Here is a 27978-nt window from a genome sequence, read left to right as displayed (position 1 = left end):
GTTTCTTCACAGAAGGGGTGATTAGACACTGGAATGGGCCGCCCAGGGAGGTGATGGAGTCACGGTCTCTGGAGGTGCTTAAGGAAAGACTGGACGTGGCACTCAGTGCCCTGATCTAGTTGACGTGGTGGTGTCGGTCACAGGTTGGCCTGGATGGTCTCAGAGGTCTTTTCCAACCTAATGGATTCTGTGACTGTTTCTGCGATCCCTTCCCAGGCGCGCGCCTCCTGCGACCGCCTCATGTGCGCGCCCCCGCCTCCTTCACCGCGCGCGCACCTCCTGCCGCTGTCCCGTCCCGTCCCCGCCCGCACCGGAGCCGTTCCCCCGCGCATGCGCCCCGCGCCCCGTCCCGACTGTTCAAACAGGAAGGCGGACATGTTAGCTCTCGCAGGTTCCCTCGCAGCTGCCGGACCTCACGCTCTCTCCTCCCCTTAAGCCGCCTCCTTCCCTCCTCCCCTTTCACGCCGCACCCTCGGGTCGGTCCTGAGGCGGTCCGGGCTGCCGTCCTGTCCCTGAGGCGGAGGGGGGGGGGGCTGAACCGGCGTTGGCAGCGGCGGGAGGCAGGGAGGAGGAGGAGAGAGGAAGAAAGATGCTGCTGCTGCGGCCGCTCCGCCGGTGAGGTGACTCGTCCGCCGCCCGTGGGGGTACTCGCTCGGTGCCTTCCTCGCCCCGTGCCCACGGACGGACCGACCCCACAGCGCTGAGACACGCCGTCGAGAGGATTCCTCTAAGTTTTATTTTTCCATCAGTTTTTGCCTTGTTGGTGTGCCTGCAGGCTTTTGTCTTTTTTCTTTTTCTTTCCTTTTTTTTTTTTTTCCCCCTCTTCTGTTGTTTCTTCTGGTTCACCGGAAAGAAAGCGCGCTCCGGAACCTGGCACCGACCCGCCGGCGCTGCAGCAGCAGGGCGAGGAGGAGGGACCGCTACGCTGGATCCCAGGACGGCTTCCCCGGCTGGGAAAATGGGAATGCTGAGACGGTGGGGCCCGAGCAGAGGAGGGAGGGAGAGGAAACCTGCTGCTGCGGAGCTGTGAGCATCCCGGGAAGCTGCGAGCGTGCCTGGAGGAGCGGGGGGAGAAGCAGCCTCGTGCCCCGCCTGCTGCGGGCTCCCCTTGGATTCTCTGCCCTCTTGACGGGGACTTGCCCCAGAGACTTCTGTGATTGAAGGGATCTCGCAGGAGGCGCTTCCTCAGCCCAGTCCAGGCTGCGTGGTTTCTCTTGTGGTCGCCTGTTCCTGGTTTTGTTTTTTTTTTTTTTTTTTTTTAACACTTTTTCATTTTATTTTATTTTTTTTTTTTAAAACCTTACTTTGCTCTGGAATAAGGGAAACTTTTTATCTCCGGAAACATGTCGACGGGAGAAAGTTTTGAGTCTCGGTTTGAGAAAATCGACGTGACTTTGAAGGACCCCAAATCCGAAGTGAACGTGGACTGTTTGCTGGTGAGTAGGGAGCGCCGATGGGCCCCCGGTCACGTCTCCCCGAATTCCTTACCCTGTGGGACCGAATCTCGCACTCCTAGCTGAGTCACCGCCCTGCTCAGCTCCGCACTGGTGTTTTGTTTACTCAGCTCTGGGCTGAGGGTGCGTGAATGTGTCTGTGTGCCGGGAGAGCGGCTCATGCCAAGGAGGCGCCTGCCCAGCCCTGCCTCACACTTGTCATCTCTCGCTTCGCGCACCGCTCTGTGCCTCGCCGGCTGTCACAGGGGCGGTGGAGCCTTTCCACAAAGGCGGAATTCGTGAGTGCCACTCCTCTGTGTGAGCGCAGGACTCTGATAGCTTTGATACCAATTCTCTCTCCAACAACTTTTTTAAAGACTGAGGTCCTCTTATGCTGTGGTTAAGCACTGTGGCTCTGACAGTTGCATACGACACGATTAATAAGCCCTTACAGGTGGGCAGGGGTTTAAATGCATTTTAAATTGGTGGTTGTCTTAGGCCTGGGGTGGAGGGCTGCTCGCTTGTTGTTTCCCTCGTTGGTCGTACCTAATCACTGGATCTCACCAGTGCTGTCAGTGTTATAACTGCATCATAGAAAAGCAAACCATAACACTTCCTGATCTAAAACCAACCAACGTCATATGGTAGCTGATTGACAGAATTGGATGATCTTTTAGTTCTTATTTAGTTCACTTAGTACCTCAGTAAAGTGCATGCCAAATCCAACCAATTTGTTTGGGATGCGGCTGGGTCCTTAAATATGCCTGGAGATGTCCTTAAATAGTACCAAAGTATAATTTTTGCTTTCACACTGAAGTAGAGAGGGCTTGTTTTCTTTGGAGCAAGTGATAGAAGTTCTTTAGTGTATTTTTTCCCCCCTGGCTTTCTGTTGTCAGAGGAACAAATAAATTGAATTTGTTCCTTGTATGAACTCTGACATTTGGGTTTGGAAGGGAAGGGAGGTGTGGGGGTGGAGATAGCTCTTAATAGTCATTCTTCATTTTCTGCTGCATGGCTCTTGGCAGAAAGCTTGTTTGAGCATAGGGCAGTGGAGAGATTAAAAGAGTAATGCAAGAATCTGTACAAGTTCACAATATTGTTTATTCTCTTTAGTTTATTACTGGTTTGTGAGCTTCTGAAGTGTTGGCAGGTCAAACCTACGTCCCTAGATAAAAGCAGAGCCTTGTGGATGCTGCTGTCACAAAGGAAAATAGCAATGCACCTTCTAGTTAACTTGCTTCTCTTGATCTGCTTTACATATCTGTCATTTTAGAACCAAAGCTAATGAGGAGACTCTGGTTCTTTGGATATAGTATGTCAGTTTTGGTAAGTCGAGACTAATCAGACGTTTTTACATCCAGGTTCTATGGATAGGTGTCAAGAGTATAGAGTCAGCTAAGAATCCAGAGTTTGTATTAACCATGGCTCAGTTTGCTACTACGTGCTGTAGTGCTGGTCGTTCTATGGGGACCTTCCTACAGTGATAGGAAGGAATTGGCAGGTATCAGACATGCAGTTGGTAGTATCTTTAACCGTATTCCTTAATCTTATAATCAGTTTAAGGATTTGCCCCATTTCAGTTATCTTAATTGTGATTAGCAGCTAAGCTGTACTCAGTTTGGGAATGAACTTGTTGGGATGCTTCCTGTCATGCTTGTTGAAAGTTTTAGAACATGTGTTTGCATCACAGATGTTCATGTCCTTTATAGAGACAATTTTTTAGGAAATTTCTTTTAAACTATTACCAATTAAAAAAGAAAATGCTGCTTCTGAGGAAATCAGTTGGTAGGCTAACTTTGTCATGTTTGGTCAATGTATCAGTCTTCCTGCTGGCTGGACTTGCACTTTGTTTCACTTGTCTTGGAGTTTTTTCTGTGGAAGAGTTTAAGTATCCTAACACTTTCTAAACATCTTAAGTATTTTACACCAGTTCTTAATGTGATGATTCACACTACAAGCATTATTCTTGGCCCAAAGTACTACTTATATATCAAATCCATTAAAATCTGTGTGGATGTGCTTTTAAGGAAGAAGTGCTTAGGTGTACGTGTAATGGATCTGCATTTAAAATACCTTCTGAAATGAAATCCCCATTCCCATCCCTGCAAGTCTCAATTAAAGAGGGAAATTTGACAGACTTTAGATGTGGTACACTTAAAGAGAAAATAAAATAATATTTTTCTGATCAGACTGCATGCAATTCTTTTTAATAAAACTTCTAAAACCTAAATTATTCTTTACCTTTGGTTAAGGTTGTGCATTGATGTTCCTTGTGACTGCTTTCACTTTTCCTAAGCAAAGGTGATAGCTAACTGTGTGTGTCTGAGTGGAAATACGTGAATAGCTGATACACAGGCACTTCAACATCTGATATTCTATATGTGTAGGTTTAAAATGCTGGGGCTCATTTAGGTTCAGGAAACATTTTTTTGGCTGTATGAAGAAAAGTCTCAGCAGTGCTCTTGGCTTCTCTTAGGATGGTTTTATCCTCTAGCTTTGCTTAATTTTTCTTCTCTTTCTATGTTTCCTCCCCATCAGTTTGTACCCCTTGTAGACTAACAGGCAAGACATGGAATAACCTTTAAATCAGCTTTGTAGCCATTTTGGGTTTTGTAAATGTCATAAGCCGTGTTCTGTATGCTAGAAGGGTTCTAAATTTATATGTGAAGTAGTATGAGAACTCTAAGAAAAGAAGATGGGGGTGGGGGCTGATACAAAGGAAGATGTATTACCGTTTCAGGAAGGTGTGGGAGAAGAGTGCTGACAACAGAGCAGAACAGGCGGAAAAGGCTCACCAAGGGCCTTACAACTTCAATTTACATGCTACAGGAAGGAAATTCATAAAGGTGAGGTGCAGGAGAGAGGTGTGTTTATTTTTCATGTTTTCTCTTATGCAACTATAATAAAAACAGAGTAAGAAAATGAATTTAAGTTGCAATTCTCTAAATTTGTTTCTTTGGGTCTTCCATGCACTTGATTTAGCACTAGGTAGGGGAATCATAGATAAACTGTCTCTTTTTTGATAAGGCATGAGGAGGCCCAAGCCTGAGTTAAATGTAGACAATGTGTCACAGCATCATGTAGTGCATTTCCTCAAAATATTTTGTACTAGGAGTCCTACAGTCCCCAAAGATCTAATAATGCTGTGAAGGCTGTGTTAGAGAGGTGGTCACACTCTAGGGTGTGCAGTGGTCAGATCCTGGTGAATTCCATAGGGGTGCTGAGTAGGCCCAAAAGCAGTGTAAGTAACTAACTATTAACTTGAGCTAAGTGTCTCATTTATGAGCTTAAACACTGAAAAGCAGTATTCAGTGAGCATCATTCTACAGCAATTTTTGGAATGAACCCATGTTTTAGTAAATTCTTGGGGTTTATGGGCTTCCAGTTTTTGGAGAGTGGGGAGTTAAAGGGTGTAGTAAGTGAGTAAATGTGGGACATTGTGACCTGAAATTGCCTATGCTTTTGATTCTAAAATAACTAGTAACTTTTTATGAAAATATATTTTGGTGCTCTCTCTGTTCAGGTAAGAACTCAGGAAGAGTGTTTTCATGGTTTATATAGGCACTTGGGTTATTATATACATTCTCTTTATATATATATATATATATATAACAATATAATTTTATAATTATTCAGGTACTTAGTCAATTACTTCCATAGCTGATTTTAAAAACTTCACAGTTCTGGTGATCTTAATCTTCAAAGATGTCAAATGTTTCATTTGTTGAGCAGTTTGTCTTCAAATTAACTGACAGTAATAAACACTGCATATCACAAACTTGTTTTGTCTGCTCTGAAGAGGTTTCCGTTTTTGTTGCACCAAAAATACATAACTACAGAGTTTGATTCACCTGTTTTTCCTAGGCCTGTTTCATCAGCTAGATTAATTCATGTTCATCTGTCTTGCATAGGAGAAGGTGAGATGATCTCCTCATCTTTGGGATTTGGAGTTCTACATATATATGTCTGTTAGCAGGCATATTTCCCTTCTACTAAATGTGTTAGAAAGCACTTCTGAAGACCTTGTGATTAGGGGTTTGGATAATAAATTTTTAAAAAGCAATAAATAAAAAGTATATGACTGAAAGTACCTTTACTTTGGAGGTGTCTATCCAAATAACTGTTGAAAACACCTTGACTGAAACCACACTAACTCTGCTCTTAAAGTCTGGGTGATCAAATACTAGAGAACTTTGGTATCTGAGAAGCTTCTTTGATTGCTAATGAAGCTTTTTGTATGCAGAAGAAGCAGAACTTCATGAACATTTGCAGATTGTCAGCTTCAGAATTCTGTAAGTTGTCTGAAGATAGTTCAAAGTAAGGGAAAGCGTTGACTGGCAAAATCTCCTTGGACATGTTTCTACCATTCTTTAGATCCAAGTGGAAGGTCCTGCAGTTGTCTTGGGGCAGTCACCAGTGTCACTACAGACTGGGTGTTGAATGGTTTGACAGCAGCCCTGTGGAGAAAGACTTGGGGATTTTATCTGAATTTCTGGCTCTTCTGTTGGAGAGCGACCTTTTTGGCAGGGCCTGTTAATGTCAGGACAAGGGCTTTAAAGTGAAAGAGGGTAGATTTAGATTGGACATGAGGAAGAAGTTTTTTACTGGGAGGGTGGTGAGGCAGTGGAACAGAGTGCCTAGAGAAGTCACGAATATTCCATCCCTGGAAGTTTTCAAGGCCAGATTAGATGGGGCTTTGAGCAACCTGGTTTAGTGGAGGTGTCCTTACCCATGACAGGGGGGTTGGTACTAGATGATCTTTAAGGGTCCCTTCCAACCCAACCATTCTGTGATTTGGTAGTTAGATTCAAAATAAGACTTCTGGCTGACCTAGAAATGCAATTCCAGGTCTTCAAGTTAGCATATCTGGACTTTAGATGCAAAAATAATGAATGTTAATTATTAATGTTAATTGTTGATGTCAATTAACAGTAACATTATGTTATTTAATGTTAAAATTATCTTCTCATTATGTTATTTAACATTAATGTTAATGTTAATATTCTCATCACTATGGATATGAAATACAAAGATGGATGTTAAATTAATGATAAAATATATATCTTGATATGTTAGTCAAAAGTAACGACAACAAAGATGAAACTCTAAGTTGGCTTTGAGAATACAGTAACTTGATGGGCTGTTCTTTCAGGTTGCATCTCCTAAGAATTTTTTAATATTACATTAGCCTTTAGAAAGTTAACAGTAGAGATGTGGAACTGTCAAAATGTTAGCTTTTGTTTCATGGTGTATGGTAGGTTTTACAGAGGAATTAATAGTTAACTTAGCCAATTTTTTTGCTTATAAAACTAGAGGCTGTGTAGGAATGTAATTATTTATTTTTCCTATAAAAAGTTTTAATGCGGAATGATAATAGAAAGTTGATGTTAAGACACATTTCAACAAGAGGAATAAAGGCTATAAATGCTCTTACAAAGTAAAAATATTTGTAAACAATGTCCTTTTCCCCGGCAACTACAGAGTGGTTTTTTTGTTGCTTGAGGGAAGGAAGAGGGAAACACCTGGAAATTGTTTGTTGGACAAACTGAAAATCAACCTGTTGGTCTGTAAATCTTTGAGGATAATGATAGTTTCAGGAGCCACTCATTGAGAGCTTAATAAATACTGAGAAGCCCTGTGAGCAGATGATGTTGGTAGCCTCACAGTTGCTGTTAGCAGAATTCCCTGGGTCATACTTTAGTTCTACATAAAAATAAAAAGCTTTTTTAGGTCTCTTACCAAAGAACACTGAGATGTTTGTCTTAATACAGGATGTTTATCTTGAATTTAAGAGATCCCAAACCATGTAATTAAAAATCTTTTTTTGGTGGATGTTGCTTGATTTTATTTATCAAAATTCCTTTGTCATCAAGAAATGGCAGTTCCAAATGGAAAGACTGAAAAACTGAACTCATTTCTCTGAGAACAAAATTGGAGAATGGTTGAAAAGTTTCCTGTCTTTGCCTTAATTTGTCCAGTCATTCCAGCAGCAATAAAGCCAGAAGGATGATGAGACAATATTGGTAAAACTGCAGCACTATGCAAGCAACACCCACTTATAGCTCAGTTAAAGCACGTGCAGGTAACACCATCTTTTAGCTTCCTCAGCAGTCTGCTGAAATAAACACTCAAATTAATGCCAAGGCACACAGCATGGACAGCAAACAGGAGGAGCAGGAAGCCACTTGCAGCAGGAAAACTGTGATGCTGGAACATTGGCCTTGGAACAGGCTGCCCGGGGTGGTGATGGAGTCCCCATCCCTGGAGGGACAGTGTAGTTGTGGCACATGGGGACACAGTTTAGTGATTGTCCTTGGCAGTGCTGGGGGCTTTTCTGACCTAAATGATTCTGTGAACAGTGATTGAACAAGAGATGGAGCTAGATCTTTGAGAAGAAGAAAAGTGGTTTGGAGCTTCTCTTGTCCCTGGTGTTTTGCTGTGCTGAGATGATTGGATTGCCTCTGCTGAAGTCTCCAGTCAGCAGGGTAGAGATGTCTCTGTAGTGTGCTGAGCAGCAGCAGGGTATGAAGTGCTGTGATGCCTCTTCAGTTACAGCTGTCTGGAGACTGTCTAGGCAAGCAGGGGCTGCTTGGCTGGGTTGGCTGCCCATGTTGCTAAGGGAGAACCGGCACAGAGCAGCACCAGCTTCTGACTGGAGCCCAGGTCAAAGTCTATTCTGATACTCAAAATCTAGTAAAGGATTGGCTTTCACTAAAGGTTGCCACTCCCTGTCAATATTTATACAATAAAAACTGTCATGGGGACAGTATGTAAGATCTCTTTATTAGTAAGTCCTAATTGAAATCCAACTGCAGATTTCTTTATTTTAGCTTCTCTTATGTTTCTTATATGCATTCATTTTTCTGTTTCTTTCATAGAGTTCAGAAATATCTGGAGGTTTTGTTGGTTTTTGTCAGTTGCATGGTCTGAGATGATGCAAAGACCTAATGCTTGGAAACCTCTGTAGGAAATGCTGCACACACTAAGGCTTTATTTTGGACTCTAGATTGAAACTATCTAAAAGTGTTTCTAGCTTGTGTGTGTCTGGGCTGCAAAGCTTATAATTGAACTGGAAACACAAGTGGAACATGTCCTTGTATTTTTTACAGATCTTCATGAGTCATAATATTCACTTAGGAAAAATCCTTAAATTCTAATAGTTATGTGAATATTGACTAATTATGTCTTTATATTTTTTCTCTTAAAAGCAGCATAGTACTCAGTGCTGCATTACATTCAGATGTATTAAATGCTAAGGTATGAATATATTTGGAGGAAAACTTGATGTGAGACATCTATGTAGAAAATGCATTAATAGAAGATGGCTGTTTTCCTATGTAGTCACTGACTGCTAAGAAAATACTGTTTCTGTGGAGACTGAGCTTAATTTTTAGCGAATAAATAATGGCCAAAAAAACCCCTGACTACATAAAAGTATGTATGTCATCTGGAATGTGCTTTTTGAAGAAGAGGAAGCCAGAAGCTTCTCTTGACATCTGGAGATTTCAGCTAGGAAATTTTTTCCTGTTTTGTGGTTGGAGAAGTTACATTTTCAGCAGATGGTTAGTAAAACTTGTATTATAGCCATAGTGGTTATTTCCAGTGGGAAAGTGTGAAGGAATGATGGTTAGGGCATTCATCTCAAACTGGCTACTGTTTGATCATTTATTTCTTTTGTCTAAATCAGTTGCTTTGGATGATGATTTGGAAGTCTGCCTTCTTAATGTTTAATACCATGTGCACAGGGAAAGTAGTATTTTATTGCGTATAAATGATTGTTTTTTCACAGAATTATTGAAGCTGAAAGGAACCTCTGGAGGTCCCTCATCCCCCTGCTGTGATAGAGTGGCCTAGATCAGGTTGCCCAGGAAGGTCTTTGAGCATCTCAAAGGTGGTGAACTCCACAACTTCTCTGGGCAACGTGTAATTTTCCACTTCTCAGAAGAATACTTACTCTGTTGACATGTCATACAGCGGAAAATAAAATTCACCAAAAATAGTAGAGAAGTCATCAGTATTCATTTGGCATTTATTTGCGGAGTTTTGGCCTTCTTGTTCAGTAAACCTATTTCTAGCCCAAATAATTTTTTGAAAGGTATCTGCCACAGAAGACCTGAGGAACTTTCTGTGTGGAGGCATTTGTAGACTCAGATATTTTAAGCATGAAGGTTTGTATCTGAGGAGCCAGTTGCTGTGAATTTATAAGCTCATGTTTAATTTGTGACTGTGGTTGAAACAGATGTAGAATTTTTCTGTTGGAGCTAAAAAGAGAGTGAATACCTTGCTGTGATGTCCAGTTTGCACTCCATGAGTGCCACTTCAGTTTTTCACGATTATGTAGCCTTGTGTTTTCTGTATGTTTGTACACACATTGTTTTCTTCCTGACAGGCAGCGAGGGAGGCTGGGTAGGACTTCTTTATTGACCTGGAAATGTGAAAGACTTCTTGACAGTGATGGGACAGGGACTTTTCCCTGAGAGACAGGTGAAGAGGAGATACTAACTGTGGAGTTTTCAGGCAGAGTCTTCAGAGGAGAGACTTCAACTTCAGACTTTGACTTCAGAGAAGTTGAAGTGTGAAGTGCCAGTACAACAAGCACCATCTTCATAGAGTATGGATGACAGTTCAGCATGGTAATTCCACCATTGACACCTGGGAGCTCATTTGACCACAAGTGTGGATTGATTCTGTTAAGTACTTAAGAGGGGAGGAAACCTCTGCAGCCAGGCGGTAATCGAGTAGGAGTGGATGGGGAAGATTCTTCAGGGAGGAGTGAGGTCGAGGGTCAGACAATCAACAAGTTAGTGTTGGTTATACTTGGCTTGTGCTTTTTTGCAGATGCTGGGTTTTGCTAATTATACCAGGCAGGGCATGAATCTGTGGTTGAAAATAGAGGTAATGCCTCTGATGCCTCACAACTTTGTATTGATACTATGCGCTGCTGTCAGTATTAGAGGTAGAATCATAGAATTCCCTTCTTTGTTATGAATCTGCTTATACGAATGTATTTTTATACTAATCTCTTCTTAGAAAGTAGCTTTGACTGTAGGCATGCAAAGAATCCTGTCAGTATTGAGCTGAGAGAATTTATTCTCCCCTTTCAAAGAGGGAAGGTGGTTCTGCTGAACCATTTGTTAATTGCTCTAATACATCTTCTGTGGGTAGCTGTCTTCCTCCTTCAACTTAATTTACTACAAAGTTCATTGGCAATTAAACAATTGCCAGCATAACAGTGATACAGTTTTTGGTGGTCTTGGGATCATTCAAACCTGCTATTACATGCTATATATACATATATATATATATATATATATATACTCTTTTGTGGAAATTCAAGGCCAAAAGTGATGCCAGCCAAATGGTAGACTCGTTAGGAACTGAAGTTTTTGCTCTGCTAATATTGGCAACAATCATCATGGCTTTTGAAAGAGGGGCTGTTGTTGCAAACGTTTGTGGAGCTAAGATGGTGACATAAATAGGAAATTACCCGTGAAGACGTGTGAGTGAGTGAAAGCTGAACTATTGATGCGATTGTGTATTTTATTGGGCTGCTTTTTGTTTGAGCAGTGGGTTTGTTGGTTGGTTGTTTTGTCTTTTTTTTTTTCAATACATTGAGTTTATAATTGGACATGCCATTAAAGAGCTGGGCTTTCTCTGTAGAGAATAAATCAGTAGGCTTCCTGGAAGAGTTTTTGTCTTCTGTCTTTTACTAAAATGCCCATGGCTATTTTTAGCCTTTCTTACACCCCATGAACTGTTTTGTGCATATGGATTTTGGAAATAGCATGACCTTAAGGTGTTTGGATATGGTTTTGACTTGCTGAAATCAGGTGGTTGGAGAAATCATCAGAGCTAGTCACAATGTGGTTCTGAATCAAGCTATGAAGACTCTTGTTAGGAAAACCATATTTAGGAGAATTCTGTGTTGTTTGTCTAAAGAATAAAGTTGTAATACAAAGAAGGTCTTGTATCACATAACTTGCATGCCCAGAGCTGTTCATTGATTCTGCGTGGTGGATTGGAGTAAGGAAAGGACTAAAAGTCTCTCTTGCTTTAATTCTTGATGAATGTAAGGTCAGAGGAGTCTTTAAAGTGTTTTCCTTTTGTTTCTTTTCTGTCCTCGAATGCCTTCCGGCTTTGATAAGAAAGCTTTTGTCCTTCTGAATGCAATGTATACGTAACACTATTATCATCAGTAGTTTGGGCTTGGGATATAAGCAGAGATACCATTCAGAGGTAAAATTGGGGTGTTATGACGCTGGTGCTGCTGGAGCTGCTTTGGTTCTGAGACTGCAGTGATTGTACAAAACTCCTCTGTGACTTTCTGTGCCTTCTGTGTAATTCATTTTGAGTGGCATCAGGGAATAGTCGGGATGGCTGCATTATTCTTTTCTTTGGTCATGACCGTCTCCTCTTTGAGCCCCTGGCAAAGAAGGGAGTCAGATTAACTTTCACCTTAATATAAAGAATGGCTTCTGTCAGATAAAGAATAGTTTCTATCATAGTTCCTGGTAAGTTCATAGGAAAGAAGGGTCTGAGAACCATGAATTCTAGGGGGGAGAAAAAGGGATTTATTTTTTAAAATTTTTTTTTTTTTTTTTTGTAATGTACCCTTTCTTGTTGCAGTTTGACAAACTCATAGATATGGTCAGGAATAAAAGATTAATTAAAACCATTTATTTGCAGGTTGGGAAGTTTCTTTCAAAGTTTCTGATGCCCTGTGAGTAGAAGCTTAATTTTTCAGTGTAAGGTTCAACCAGAGTAGGCAGCTGAAGGTTTTTGTTCAAATCTGGCTATCTTGTGAGAGGTTGTCTAGCTCTACCAAAGCAGGACACCTTTTGCTTTTTTTCTTGTGTGTTTCAACATCAGCAGACTTACCTTAGAGTGGTGCTTCATTACTCATATTTTGTGGGAGGAAATAACAGTATTCAGCAAGGGTGTATTGTAGAAACAAGTTGAAATCCTAAGGTTTCTTCTGACTGATAATTCCTCTTACAGGCCCTTGCATTTAATTTAAGAAAAAGTCTTCTGAGCTGATGGGTTAGCAAAAGTGGAAAAAAAAGAAATGGGGTGATGAGTTTTTTAAGAATTACTTTAAAAAGTATTATGACTTTACAAAATAAGTTTATTTTTCCAGAAGAGTTGGAATCAACATAACTTCTTTCATAGCAGTGGAAAAAGACACAATCTTTAACAAGTAACTTGTAACTCTGAGCTAAAGTTTATGCTTAAGATTAGATAATTCTCTGAAGATCTTGCTTCCCTTGAATTTCATCATGATAAACAAATGGCCTTCAGGTATAATGAAGTGCAGCTCACAGAAATAAGCTGATTTATTGGTTAAGCTTCCTTTTTACATCCAGAAGAAGGTGGAAGCGGTGTTACCCATAAGAGCGCGATTAAGTTGGGCAGGATACCTGTGTCCTCATCTCTGCAAAACAGAAGAATCACTTAATTTTTAAATACAGAAGCGTGGTGTCTGTTGTCCTGATTTTATGTTTTTCAGTCTTCAGATTATTTGTTTCACTTTTGCAGTAGAAGTAAAACCAGTAATCAAGTTCTGATATAAAAAGGAGAAGCAACTAATGGGGCAGTTGACAAAAATTATTTTGTCAGTAATGCCAGTCCTGTCAATTTATTAATCGAGTTAATTCTTAAACTTGTGCAGTGGATATTTGCCTACCATGAATTACTTAATTCTTGATAGTTATAGAAAATAACTTTCTCCTTTTGATGTTGAGGTTGTGGAAAGTCAGTCATTCAGTTTAAATGCTTCTGGTTTGAATACCAGTCAAATATTTCTTGAAAAGACAGGAGTTGAAATGAAAATTGGTGCGCCATGTTATCCTCTTGCCTTAGTAAATAAAATACCAAAAAAAAAGGAAGCATCAGTGCAGTATCCTTGATACTCTTGATACATCCTTCTTTACTTTTGAATATTTTTAACAGCAGAACACAACAGATTACACTTATGGTGTGGCAGGGATAGGGTGCAAGAACAAAAAAAAAATTGCCCTTTGTGGAGAAGACTTGTCTGTCTGAAAGATATATATATGTATACAGATATGAGGTTTGGAAAACAGGCAGAGAAATTAGTAAGATGATAGATAAAGATGATTTTGGTGTTGGAATTGTTTGTTTTGCCTAATGTGCTGTAAGTTAGGGCTTCCTGATTTCTTCAGCCTTTTTGTGAGACTGTTTTGAATTTCTGTTTCCTGCATCTAAAATAAGGAAGTACTTCCCCACCCCTCACAATTTGTGGGTTTGGTGGTGTGGAGGCAAGCTGCTTTTTGTACTCTTTTTAAGGGGTAGGGAAATTTCACTGGTAGTACCATCGAGTATTCAAAAAGCAGACATCAAGCTGCAAGGATGTGTCAAATGTGAATGGCCAACAAAAACCTCCACAGCAGGACTTAAGGTCAAAAGGGAGGCGTGAGTCTGTTTAACATCGCATCTTCATTGATATGTTACAAACTGCTATTTTAATATAACCCATTGCTTTCAAATTTTTAAATATTTTCATAGAATCACAGAAGTAAAGAGTTGAAATGGACCCACAAGGATCATCCTGACCTTGCATGTTACAAACCCCAAGAATCACACCTTAGGGCATTGTTGGAATGCTTCTTGGACTCTGTCAGGGTTGGTGCTGTGGCCCGTTCCCTGGGGAGCCTGTTCCAGTGCCTGACCACCCTCTGGGTGAAGAACCTTTTCCCGATATCCAACCTGAACATCCCCTGACACAGCTTCATGCCATTCCCTTGGGTCCTGTCACTGGTCATGAGAGGGAAGAGACCAGTGTCTGCCCCTCCACTTCCCCTCATGAGGATGTTGCAGGCTGCAGTGAGGTCTCCCCTCAGTCTCTTCCAGGCTGAACAAGCCAAGTGATCTCAGCCACTCCTTGTAAAGCTCTTAACCACCCTTGTGGCCCTCTTTTAGACACTCTCTAAAAGCTTTGTATCTTTCTTATATTGTGGCACCCTAAACTGCCCCCAGCACTCAAGGTGAGGCTGCCCCAGTGCAGAGCAGAGTGGGACAATCTCCTCCCTTGCCCGGCTGGTGATGCTGGGCCTGATGCCCCCAGGACAGGGTTGGCCCTCCTGGCTGGCAGGGCACTGCTGACTCAGATTCAACTTGCCGTCGACCAGGAGCCCCAGGTCCCTTTCCTCAGCACTGCTTTCCAGCCTCCTGTTCCAGTCTGTATGTACTCGGATGGTTGCCCCATCCAAGGCGCAGAATCCAGCACCTGTCTTTGTTAAACTTCACATGTTTGATGGTTGCCCAGCCCTCAAATTTGTTGATGTCTCTCTGCAGGGTGTCTCTGCCTTCGAGGGAGTCAACAGCTCCTCCCAATTTATCACTGGCATACTTACTTAGTATTGCTTCCAGTCCTGCATCCAAGTCAATTTTGAAGATGTTGATGAGCACAAGGCCCTGTGGAGGGATAGAGCCCTGCAGAACCCCGCTAGTGACGGGTCGGCAGTCTGATGGCACTGCATTCACTACAACCCTTTGTGCCTGACCCGTGAACCAGATGTTCGACCATCCCATGGTGTGTTTATCCAGCTGAATGCTGGACATTTGGTCCAGTAGGACACTGTGGGAGACAGTATTGAAAGCTTTGCTGAAATCCCAAAAGATTAGATCAGCTGGCTTCCCTTGATACCTAGGTGGGTTACCTTGTCATAAGAGGGAATTAAGTTTGTCGAGCAGGACTTTCCCCTCAGGAACCCGTACTGATTGTGACTGATGACTACAGTGTCCTGCAGGTGTTTTTCAATACCTCCCCAAATAATCTTTTCTATACTAGTCGTTGAAGTGACACTGACAGGCCTGTAGTTTCCAGGGTCGTCCTTGCCCTTCTTGAAAATTGGGACAATGTTTACCAGCTTCCAGTCGGCTGGAACCTCTCTAGATTCCCAAAACTGTTCAAAAATCATTGAGAGGGTTATCCTTTTGACTTAGAGTTGTAGTTTTCTTAAGTTCCGGATGTTCCCACAGACAAATACGGAAAACTGATTTACGTGGACATGGGTTTATGACTGCAAAATACTGTTTTTAAGTAAAGAAAATTAGTTTCTTTGCATGCTAATGCATATTAATACATGAACCTAAAAATTACTGTGCTTCAATATAATAAGTAAATTTTTACATTACGTTAGCTCTTTTAGTAGCATGTTCATAATGTTCATCAGTCTCTTTGCACTGAATGTATGGTAGAGAATTGATTGTATTTCTCAGGAGGAAAACTGTATACAAAGAGGAGCTTCATGAAATTTGGTGCTTTCAATAGAAAAGTGTCACTACTGGCTGTTTGAACTGTGTTGTGCCTGTATATGAAGCTGTTAAAATGAAGATTTATGCATTTTAAGTTGCAGTTAACTGCAGTGTCCAATGCTCAGTAGTATAGCAGGAGACTGTTCCTGTTTCCCATAGTTTCCAGTAGTGTAATCACTGGAGGAAAGGGGGAACATCACTAAAACGTTCCATTGACCTAAGCAGTTTGAGGGTTGTAATAAACAAAGTTTGTTAGTTCTCTGAAATAATTCTCCTTCTTGTTAGCCTTACATACTGATTAGGTAGTGGGTTTGTACCTTAATGAATTCATATGCAACAATTGCTTGCTTTCTAAGTCTGAAGGTGTGCTTAACAGATTTCCAGGAAAGCCTTTCTGTGAAAAGCTTCATTAATCACTTGAGATCATAATTAAATAAGTGAATTGGCTAAAAAGAAAAAAAATTATGCTCAGTACATTCACAGACTTTTATATACATGTATACACACTCCATAGTGATGATAAATATGAAATCATGACATTCATTTTCCTTTAAAAAAAAAACTTGCAAATTCAGTTGAGGTACTCTAAGTTTCAGAAAAATGGATCGGAGGTGTTGTTTTCAGTACTGTGCAATTATAATTTTCTGCTCTAAATTTTGTTAGAAGGAAACTATGATGAGAATATTTCTGTATGCTGAGTAGTGACACCAAAATTGCACAAGGAATAATCTACCTAAAGTTTCCTAATAGAGGGTTAATTTTGGTGAGACATCAAATGTATACTATTTTAAAAATAGATCTTGTGGTGGTCAGTGGGTTTTACTCAGGCTTGCAGCCTGTCACAAGTGGGGTCTTCCATGGGTGGATGCTGGGCCTAATGCTGTCCAACATCTTCCTGCATGACCTGGATGGTGGCATTGAAAGCACCCTGAGCAAATTTGCGGATGACACTGAACTGACTAGTGAGGGGACCCTACAGAAGGAAGAGATGTCTTACAGAGAGAGCTGGACAGGCTGGAAGAGTGGGCTGAGTTTACACTGATTTTACAGGCTGGGATCTGTGAGGTTGGAAGCAGCCTCACTGACCTGGGGGCCTGTTGGACAACAAGGTGAACACAAGTCAGCAGAGCATGGCTGCAGCAACAAAGGTAAACTAGATCCCGGGCTGCATCCACAGAGGGGTTACTAGGAGAATGGAAGGTGTGATCATTCCACTCAGTGCTGGTAAGGCCACATCTGTAGGGAGGTGTCCAGTTCTTGTTCCTGCAACCCAAGGAGAGTTCTAAAGGAGGGTCACAAAGGTGATCAAAAGGCTGGAGAACTTGCCTTGTGAGGGAAAAGTGAAGGTGTTTCCCTGGAGAAGGTGTGGGGGAGACTTCATCACAGTGTCCCAGAACTAAAAAGACAGCTACAAGGAAGATGATAGAGATCTTTTCAGGAGGAGAAAACAAGGGCCAACATGTACAAGTTGCATTGGGAGAGATTTATATAAGAAAGAAATTTTTTGCTGTGACAGTAGTCAGTCACTAGAACAATTTCCCCAAGGATGTGGTAGAGTTCCCATTGGTGGTGGTTTTCAAGACTCAGCAGGGTGCTAGGCAATCTCATCAAGGCTCCCTTTTGCATGAACAGTTGGACCAGGTGAACTTTTGAGGTACCACCAGATCTGGACTGTTCTATGATTCTCTGTCTTTGGAGAAGACACCTCTACAGTATTTCACAGGTTGGTTTCCCCTTTGCCTTTCCCTAGCTTTGTTTCAGAGCCTCAGTGAAGCTCTTAAATCAGTGCAATGTGTTTGCAGCAGTGCTAGTTAAGCACAAAGTAATGATATGTGCAATATGTACAAATTGTTTTCTCAGCTGTAGCTATCAAGGTCCCATTTTCTGAAGTGACACTGTACAGGATATGGTATCTGTGCTGAGCAGCATGATGTTAATTTCTCTTTTAACAGCAGATCTTCTCTGATGAGAGCGAAAGAGACTTCAAGAGAAAAACTTTTAAAGCTAGTGGCCTGAAGAGACAGAAGAAACTCAACCACAGAATGCATGCCCAACAAATCTAGTTTCTAAGTGGACAAAAATATAAACTGTTGTTATTTTCTTAAATATTTTTCACTATCAATGGCAACTTCAATAGCAATAGTATCTGAATTTAAAAAAGCAACAGGAAAAGCACCTCCCACAGAGTTAATTTTTGTTAATACTCTAGGAGTTAAGATGAACTCCATCTGGAAGGAGGAAAAATATATTCCGAGGATTTAAACCAACAAATGCAAGTTATCCATTTAGATTGGAAAGATACCTCTGCTAAGCTAAGAGAAGCTTGCAAAATGATCAGGAGCTAGTAGGATTTTTGTCTTACAATGGTTTCAGGTGAGAAGTTTCTTGATTAGTATAAAACTCTCCAAATTAAGAATTAGCATAGAATGAAGCTTTCAGTAAATAGAATGTAGTTCTTGTGAGTATGGAAGTAATATAGGTAATTTGGATATGAAAGATTGTTACCATATACAGTCAGATATAGTCAAACAACATTTAACTTTTACTACATGAAGAGATACAGTTTATTTGAGCATAAAATCAAGGCTTCAAGTACGCTTTCAAAAAATAACAGAAGTAGTTGGTTGAATCTGTATTTCTGATAAAGCCCTAAGGATTATAAAGAAAAAAAATAGCTTAAACTATGCTCTAATTTCAAGTGTATTTTATTTCTCAGCAGATTATTATTCTGTAATAAAACTTAGAAGTGCTGGGGATTCGTTTTGGAATTCCACTTCTACAATGAGCCTGGTATTAGAGGGATCTGTAGCAAGAATGCTCAGGCCAGTCCATCAAGAGCAAGGCCACAGTCTCTCTGCAACAGCCTTGTCTCTGTTTTGTGAGCCAGCGTCTATTACAGCTACTGCCCTCATGCTACATTCAGTAGCTGTCGTAATTAGATACGGGCCTTCTGGAATTTACCTCCCTTTTATGTTTTGGGTTGTGGGGCAGGAGGACAGCTACCATGGTTCATAGCAGAAGGTGTATTAGATGAAATAAGAGTGCATTGGAAGAACTCGGTGGAAAGAGCAAATCAAATTCCAGCTATTGCTTACAGTGTTTCCCAGTTGCAGTTATGTGAGGCCATTGGCATTCCCCACTCACTTTTGAAGAAATGAGATGCTCCAACATCTGTGGTGCCAAACAGGTGAATTCAATCACTGTCACTGTGGTGTGGCAAGGAAAAGAGGTTAAATCAGGATGTCTTTTAGTTACCCCTTTACCATCAGAGTTCTTGTTATGTTTCTGCTGGTTCAGAATAGTTCAGTGTGTTGGTAGCTACTCTTGACAGAAGACCTAAGCCAATTGGCCTTCAAAGACACTCAAAGATATGCTTCTCTCTTCTTGCAGAAAATAGCAGATTTATTTGAGGATTGATAAGGAATATTATCCTATTCTGTTTTCGTCGTTTTTAAGTTCATACTGCTGATAATTAAAATTTTTTTTTAATTTGGTAATGAAAAGTCAAATACGTTTTTTGCCATGCTCATGATATTGAACAGCGTTTGGAAACTGAACAAGTCAGGCTTTAGGATATTCAGAAGATTTTCTGCTGTTAAGATTAACTTCTATGTAGAAATAGTATGTAAGAATTCACAACTACTCCACTCAACTTTTTTTCTGAATTTTCTTGCTTCTTGTCTTCTGGACAGCCATGAACTTTTATATTGGTTTTCAGCAGGAATAGTTTATGTATTCATAGACTGGTTTTCTGCTGTGTTCTTAATTCTTTACAGGAACTTGTACAAAAAGAGGTATTATCTCTACCTGTGTCCTTATTTATAAAATTTGGCTTTTAACTGAATCTATTAAACTGGAGTAAGTGTCATCTTATCTTCAGAGAATAAGGAGATTAAGAGGTTTTTTAATGAGGTGAGGTTAAATAAATTGGAAATTTGTCATGTCATAGTTCGAAAGGTAAAGGGACAAAATTACAAGAAACAACCAGTTCTCATACTTGTCCTTTAACTCTAAATTGGAAAGAAAGAAAGAGCTCTAAACACGAGAATGTGACATGATCTTAGAGTTGTTATACAGCAGTTCAGAAAATAGGAAATTCAGTTCTTTTCTGTTTGCTACAAGTTATACAATGTGTTATCTTGACTGAAACAAGTAAGGGGGATTTTGAATGTGCTTTACGTGACAGATTAAATGCTGCATTGCTTATCTTCTCTGAAGAGTGCCTTGAGCACATAGAGCTTTGCATCATGAACTACTTGTAATTTTACAAATGCAAAAGAGTTTGTGTCTCTGTTGAAGTTTTCGGTGCTTCTTGTTTCTCTTGCCAAGCAGTTTGTAAAGTGTGAATATGAATGAAAGTGGTAGGTTACTTTTTTTATTATTATTATTTAAAATGTTTGGTTTTTTGGGATATGTAAATCTGTGTATAGAGGGTGTATGCACACACATACTTCCTGGTGTTAAACCTTTCCTAATGTCAAATGTCTTTGTGATCCAGCTGACTTTTGGAAAGTGAAGTGTAGGATGTCTGACAAAAGTGTGACTCTAAATTCTTGAACTGATATTGCTGCTTTTTAATTACATTCCAGAATATCTCATGTTGCTATTTTGTAGTATTTAGAAATGGGAAACCTGCTTTCCTCAGTGTTTTACAAACATAGAATTTATATGAATGGGAAGTAGCAGTATTGCCTGACTTCACTTGACGTGGCTTTTGAACGACTTGTTTTTTTATATTTTTATACACACGTGCAATGTATCTCTAGTCTCTTAGTTCATGTAGATTTCCAAGAAAGTAGTGGGTTTTTTTAATGACTTTTTGTTCAATTAGGTACTGGAAAAATGCTTTCATAAAGCAAATCCTGGGATAAAAATCATATAGAAGTTGGATGCAGGTAAAAAGTAGCCTTTCATTCACTTTTGGTTTATTTTGTAGAAAACATGTTTTCATCAGTTTTGCTTTCTGCTTAATGACAGACTAAATGACAGCTACTCAAAATGGTCTGTGGGACAGAGGAACAGAAAATGTCATGTTAGTGTGCTCTGATTTGTCTCATGGCAGGCTTTTATGGTGTGACAAAAATACTGTCTGCCTTCATCCCCTGTAGAGATTAAGTTAATCAGCCCAAGCTTGGTCTTGCTCCCTTGTAAGGACAGGCAAGAGAGACTTTGACAAGATTCCATGGTTGTGGCAATGGTCCAGACAGCCCTGGCTCCCTTTCCTCTTGGGCTAAGATTTGTTTTCTCCCGTTTTCTGAATCCAAAAGAAAATCATGCCTTTGGAGTACATGTATCAGTCTACTGTATCCTCTTTGGGTGTGGGGGGGGGGGATGGTTTTCTCAGGTTCTGAAGTGCTATGTAGAAAGAATGGTATTAGAGAAGAGTTGACTTACTCTTTTGTTGTAGCTGGAAAAGTTGGTAGAAGACTTGCTTTTACAGTCATTTCTTAGCATTTTAGTATTTTTCATCCTTGTGATAGCAGTATATCAGCTTGGTGAAAATACCCAGTGTTGTAGAAGTTGAATACTACTGTTTTAGGAAGTTCTGCTCTCTTTGTCTCATGCCTGAGCAAGTGTATTAGAACTGCATGCCTCATGCTTGAGCAGTGGAAATGTTGGGAAAAACTTCTTTCTTGGTGCATGAAGTCAGTGGCTTTAGTTTTCTTCAAACTTTAGTCTCAAAGCTTGAAAAGGGACATAGAAAAACTTAGTTGCATGTGCCTAATGAGCTTGTAAGCATAATAAATCAAAACATCTTTGGACTTTCTTGAAATTAAAAGCGTTGGATCCTCTAGTGGATTTTTAATACTTCCACTCTTCCTCTAGTCTTGAAATACTGTACTTGAAAATCCCAGATAAACGAGCTTATATTGTTGTAGTATTACGTATGTTAAAATCCTTACTGATTATCGTGAGAGAGACTTGCAGTTTGTAAAAAGCCACCCTTACGTTTTCATGGACTGCTTTGATTCTGTTCTGTCATTTCACTGCTGGAATGTGGAACCATGCCTTTCAAGTAGGTTTTTGATTTTGTAGTTCCACCTCTTTTTTCACATGCAGTCCGAAGCATTCAGGATTTTAGTTGTGATTCTACCATGATGTCAGAAAGGGTAGAAAGAGTACTTAGAGGAGATTTGGGTTAAATCAGAGAACTGTAAAATAGTTGGGGTTGGAAGGGACCTTAAACATCATCTAGTTCCAAGCCCTTGCTATGGACAGACACTTTCTACTAGACAAGCTTGCTAAAAGCCCTGTCCAGGTTGGCCTTGAAGACACTCGGGGATGGGACATCCACAACTGCTCTCAAAGCATCTATTGTGGGAGTATTTTTAGACCTGAAAGTAATTAGTGACTTGAATATACACTTAAACATCCGTATTAATTAAAAAATTGTGTTACTAGTGGCATTGTCTGTATATGCTGCCATTTTTTCTTCAGGTGGGTTTTGAAAGAGAGCTTGTCTCTTCACACTTTTTTTTTTTTTTTAAATGGCTTAAAGGGAGTGGGTAAAACCATGGTTTTTTAAATTTATAAGTTTGTAAATTTAATTTATTGGGTTCTGGACTGTGGGAACAATCTGTTAGCAGAACTGTTTTGTTCTATATTAGCAGTGAAAATCTCCAAAAAAAGTGAAAAACTTGCTGTTTTGTTCCTGTTAGTTACAAAATCCTATAGTACAGATGAATCTTAGTGGTTGGAAGTAGAAATAACTTGTCTATATCTAAAATAATTCTCATGGAATTTTTATAACCTTTTTAAAAAATAGCATTACTTGAAAGTCATTTTTCTGGGTATATTCATCATGGAAAAAAGAATAAATATAGAAAAACATTGAGTTTATGCATACAGACATCTTTTATATTGAAAGTGATGTTTTTCTTTTAATCAATCCACGAAAAAGTCTATGGCCTTTGCTAGGGTTTGTGATACAAAACTGCATAACGATGCACAAATTCTTAAATAGTGTTAAGTTCTTGTTTAGTTGCATATTTCAAATATCTGCTTGACGTGTGATTGCTTGTGCTGGAATGTTTATTGCAGAAATGTAGCGAGAGCTCTGACAGGAGATTGTGCAATCGCAGAAGCTTCTCAAAGTTGATTCTTTGCTTCATTTGTGCTTAACTTCCCATATTTTTCGTTTTGCAGACTGGTTTGCATGTGACACTAAGGAAAGGCGTATTGCTTTACAAATCACTGGTTCAGTTTCTAGAGTTTTTTTAGTATAATTATTTCATAATCTTCATTTCTGGACTTCTCTCATGTCTATTTGCCTCTAATTGTAAAAGTGTTGTGATTTGTTCTAGAGTTTTAGGGAAGAATTTCCCTTTTGGTGGTGGGGAAGGGGAGATTTTGTACAGTGTTTCTAGACTGCTGGAAAAATTATGATGCTCTCACTCTTCCTTGAGAAGTTATTCAATGAATTGTCTGTGCTCTGTTTGAAAAATTAAGTACTTTTGTTCTCAGTTTGCCTAGCCTCTGTTTCCAGTCCCTGGGTTATTTTTCTGTGGGGTGGATATTATTACTAGCAGAGGGTTTTGTTTTTTTTTTCTTTATACACCTTTTTAGAATCTTCTCTAAAGCATAATTATTGAACAAATATAATCTCCAGAGACCAAGTTGTCAAAGCTAAATAGAGAACTTGCCTTTTTATTGTTGTATAGTTTGTTGTTTATATCTGTGGTTAGCACGTAGTGATCTTTACAGCAAACCTGGTCCAGGTCAGGTGACAACAGGTTCTGTATGGCTGCTAAGGTATTGTTGCTTTACAGAAAAATTAGTTACCTTTCCACTGACTTGTTACATTGCATACTTTGCTGGTAATGCTCTTGGTTTGTTTTTCACAGCAGAGGTGTCACTTTTCAGACAAAAGTATGGTGGGAGAGCTAGACGCAGCAATTTAAGCTATTGATGGGAGAACTTAGTCTAGTTTTACTACAATGTAAGGATAAGAGATCTAAAGTTGTTTTACATATTTGACAGCTTTTACAAGAGAAAGCACTTTCATTTATGTTGCTTGCAATAACTCCTGTGAACATGTTGGTGTCTTGCTAATTCACATCTTGTCGAAGTGACTAAAGCTTACTTTCTGCAGTCAGGTTTCATGGATACCTGCCTGGAAAAAAATCTGTGAGGCAGACAGCAATTTCCTAGGCAACAGATGTGGAAGGAGTTCTGTTTGCTTTGGTAAATACCACTGGTTTTTAGTGGAGTTGTGCAGTTTCTTTTCCTTTTGTTGAAGTCTTAACTCGTTGCAGGTTGCTGCAAAAGCAGCCTTAGACTTTTGAGCTGGGACTGGACCAGTTTGTCTTCATTCTTTCCTATCTCTGATCTGTCTTTATACCATTTTGTCGAAGGGAAGTTATGTACCAGTATTTGCATCCACAGTGTTAATTTTTATCCATGTTACTTTTGCTTTCTAATGAGCGTTCCTTACAGTGTTGACTCCCATTGATCTAAATTGGTAGTTTTAAGTGTGTGTGTTTAAAATGAAAGTGTTGAGACTCCCAAATCGGAACGACAGATCTCTGTGCTGCCTGTGGAAGAATCTGCCCTCACAGGATAACCAAGAAAGCTCTGGGGACCTCAAAGGGCATTTGCTTGTGTAATTTACAAGTGAGGTTCGGCTTTAAAAAAAAAAAAAAGTAGGTTAGGGATCAGAGCTTGCCTTTTATTTTTGGTTAATACCATAACTTTGAGAAGTGGAAAGGATGTGAAGTCACTTTTTTCCACCACGAGGTATTTCTGCGGATAGTGTTACCCTGCTGTGTGTCAGGTTGTCTGCTCATCTCCAGTTGCAGTTGTTACTGTAGCTGGGAACTCTAGACCTGTGAGGCATTTCCTAATGTCAAGTGCTGCAGTGGCTGTGGAATGCTGCTTCCATGGTGATAAACATCAGTCAGTTCTTTAACTACCAGTACTTCTACTTCTTCTAACACTATTTAAATATATATATTTTAGGTGTATGTGTGTTCACATCTAGTACAGTTTTCTTGAAGAGGGCACTTTTAGGAAGCTGTACTTATGCTTTATTTAATTCTACTGTTAGTCAAACATGGTTTGTTAAGTCATTTAAACCTAAAGTAGGCTATTTTCTTATTTTCTACACATTAAAATATTAAGAACCTGCATAGCCCTCCAGATAGTTCTGCTTTAGTCTTTTTATATATTCTGTTCATGGTAGAATGTTTCACATTTGGTATAGAAGCTTTGAAGTTTGTAAAACTTGCCCACAGAGCATATTAACCAGTGCAAGTGAACCATTTTTAAGAAAATGAAATATCTGGAGATCTCACTTGCTGTGAAATGAATCCATGTAATTTGACTTAATGGCAATTGGCTTTTACTCTGGTTTCACACCTTCCTGAACTATTTTCAAATGATATTGTACCTGTTTCTGCCTAGATTTCACCGAAATATATTCTTGGTGCTGTCTTGGTCTATGTTCTTCATCATCCTCTCTCATCTGATAGTTGTTGCTAAAGAGGGAATACTAAGTGGAATTAATTCTGATGCCAAATTGAAATAATAAAGCACTAATATAATAAATTGAAGTTTGGATGTAAAGACTATTAACTACAATAAATTATGCTAGTGGAGTGAAATTAATGTTGTAATACAGTGTTAAAAGTTTGAGTTTGGAGGGGGAAAAAAACTCCCACTAAAATAGATTTTCTGGAATGCGTCTTCAAACAATGTCAGTTTTCCATAATTTTAGGCATAAAAAGTCTGATGAATAGGTGTCATTCAGAACAGATCTAGTGATTCAAAATTTCTGCATCTAGTCAGTGGACAGAGAGGGTCAGTGGTGTGAAGGATCTATGACTTGCCCTCAGTGTTAGCGAAAGACTGAGGTGTGTAGGTTCTCTGAATGATCTGTGTAGTGGGTGCTGGCAGTACTCCTGCACACATTCTGTATATGAGTTGATTTCACAGATTCGCACTACATTTTTAGTTCATTTTAGGAGATGCTTCAGGTGGTAGGATCCATTGCTGGAATGGAGAAACAGCAACACCCAAAAGTGCATGTGAAAAAACATTACTACTTTTATGTGCTTCTGTCTAAAGACTTGCAAAGGTTTCTTTCAGTGCTAATATGGATGTAACAATATTGAGAGGTCTTTTAGCTCTGGTGTTAGTGACAGTGGGCGTTTTCATATATGTGTTTGTGTATCAATATATATTGAGATATTTATATTGAATTATGATCTAGTGAGTCAGGTAGTAAATGTATGTTCTAGGAATTGGTCAGAGCAAATGTTGAACAGCTACTGTTTGAACAGAAGGCAAGGACATGTACTTATGCATGTGAGTACACAGAATGTGGGTGGCGTTTGCAACTACACATGGTATAACCCTTTAAAAAGGCCAAAATGAAAGCAATAATCCATACTGCTTTCAATAATACTGCCTTGAAGTTTCAAGATCTCCTTATGCAGATGTTAAATCTCCCCTGAGTCAAACTCTTAGCTCTTTACTGAGTTAATACTTCACTTCCCCAATATTTCTTTTTGAAAGGCTATTGATTTAACCAAATTAGCAAGACCTCTTATGAGAATTGCAAGGTGCTAGGAGGCAAGGAGGTCTGTAGAGTTGTATCGTGCTGGGTGATGAATCAAGGACCTTTTACTCAGGCTCATGTGTCAGTTTGTGTACTTTGCCTGCTCTAACAGTTTAATGAAAAGTCTTAAGTGAAGTGCCTTAAGTCTGTCTAGATTGTCTTGTCCACTTTGAAGATGAAATGTTGAATTGCAGTTTTCTCTTATTTGGACAGCAAAATTAATGAGTGGGATTAACTTAAAACTTAGTGGGATCTTTTGTGTACTTGATTAGAGATAGATAAATGTAGCACTATTGGTATAGTTGACCCGAGAGATCACTTGTGTATGACAGGACATTATTATGAGTTATGATGAACATGTGCAAATCAAGGTCGGTCAGGTTTGTTGATTTGAGAGTAGTGGGGGAAGCTCATAGTACTATAGAAATAGGAAAATGGCTACAATACAGGGAACTAAAATATGGACAGTTAAGAATTGTAGAGCTCGAGACTTACTTTCATCTCTCCAAAAAAGGAAAAGTGGCAAAGACTTTAAACTTGGGTAGCTGCCAGTCTGTCCAAGGAATGCAAATTTTGTATGCTGGTAATACCCATTAAGTATTTTTTTAGTTCTTTGAGTGCTAAATAAATAGTAAAATAATAAAGTGTCTCAATAACAAAGTTTTAACTGAATTTCATACATTTTTATTTATTATGTGCTAGATGATACTATGTCATAATTAAATAAAATTTCAAAATACAAAAATGCTATAGTTGTACCCTGACAATGTAGATTGTATATTTTCTACTTTATATCACTTACAAATCATGAGATATGTTTTGCTAAATTGGAATTGGTTGATGGTGTATATTTTGAAATAGCCATATAAAATTGCATTAATATTAGTTCATACATCTGAATAAAACAAGTATTACATAGTTGTAGTGAGTTTTGAGATTAAGGAATGTAGTTGCAGAGCAAAGAAATCTAGTATAGTCATAGTAGGACTGGCAGTTTGATGCATTAAAACTTTGGAAATAGGTATAGACCAACATTTGGGAAAGTATCCAATTAATGTGACACTGCTTAGGTCAAACTGAAGAAAACCGGTCCATTTTAGATGAATCTAATGAAAGGAAGTTAGTGTAACAACCTGAGAAATTCAGTGTTAATAGATTGTGTAGTGAATGTGTGTGTTAATGATAAGTTTTATGTTCCAGCATTCTGTATTTTTAGGAAAACTGAAGGGAGAGTAATGGAAAAGGCTGTTGGGTTTGGCTTGTTGTATGAATAGACAAATGAATGGAAAGCTGCTGATCAGTCTATTCAAAACAGATTGGTAATGGGGTTTAACAGGTGTGTGGTATTTCACAGTCATAAGGGATCTAAAATGGTGAGTAATGGTTAATTAATGATGGTAGAGCAGTAAAAATTAAAGATCCAGCAAATCAAAGAAGAAATTAATACTTTGTGGTGCCTGGCTGATTATAAGTGGTAGGTAAAATTCATCACTGAATGTTGAGTGAATGCATGGGAGAAAAACCTCTCATCTTTATGTACTTATGTTACATCTTATGTTACATTGAACTAGCTTTGATTTGTAATGCCTAGTTTTGTGGAAAAATCAAACTAGTGCACAGTGACTATAAAAATTAACCAGCTATTTTGGTGAATGACTGAAAATGTAATGAAGGACAGAACAGGAAATGTTGTACTGCATTGTGTACTTA

At 39.4% G+C, this 27978-nt stretch overlaps 1 protein-coding gene across 6 annotated transcripts in view; it reads left to right on the top strand.

Annotated features, from left to right (window-relative positions):
- Positions 1 to 338: 338 nt before the first annotated feature.
- The window catches only part of ROCK1 (Rho associated coiled-coil containing protein kinase 1), an 87840-nt gene continuing 60200 nt past the window's right edge, over positions 339 to 27978 (top strand). For 3 of the 6 annotated variants that reach the window (XM_032123266.1, XM_032123258.1, XM_032123271.1), the window contains exon 1: positions 1344 to 1436. In XM_032123266.1, the coding sequence (XP_031979157.1) occupies positions 1344 to 1436 (93 nt within the window). Of the gene's footprint in view, positions 1437 to 21690; positions 21727 to 27978 lie in introns of those variants that run through there. The other 3 variants (XR_004242872.1, XM_032123292.1, XM_032123281.1) reach the window with 2 other exon arrangements.

This window comes from Corvus moneduloides, chromosome 1 (assembly GCF_009650955.1).
Source record: "Corvus moneduloides isolate bCorMon1 chromosome 1, bCorMon1.pri, whole genome shotgun sequence".
NCBI lineage: Eukaryota > Metazoa > Chordata > Aves > Passeriformes > Corvidae > Corvus > Corvus moneduloides.
Note: the sequence above shows the minus strand (reverse complement) of the source record. Positions and strands in the feature narration are given on the sequence as shown.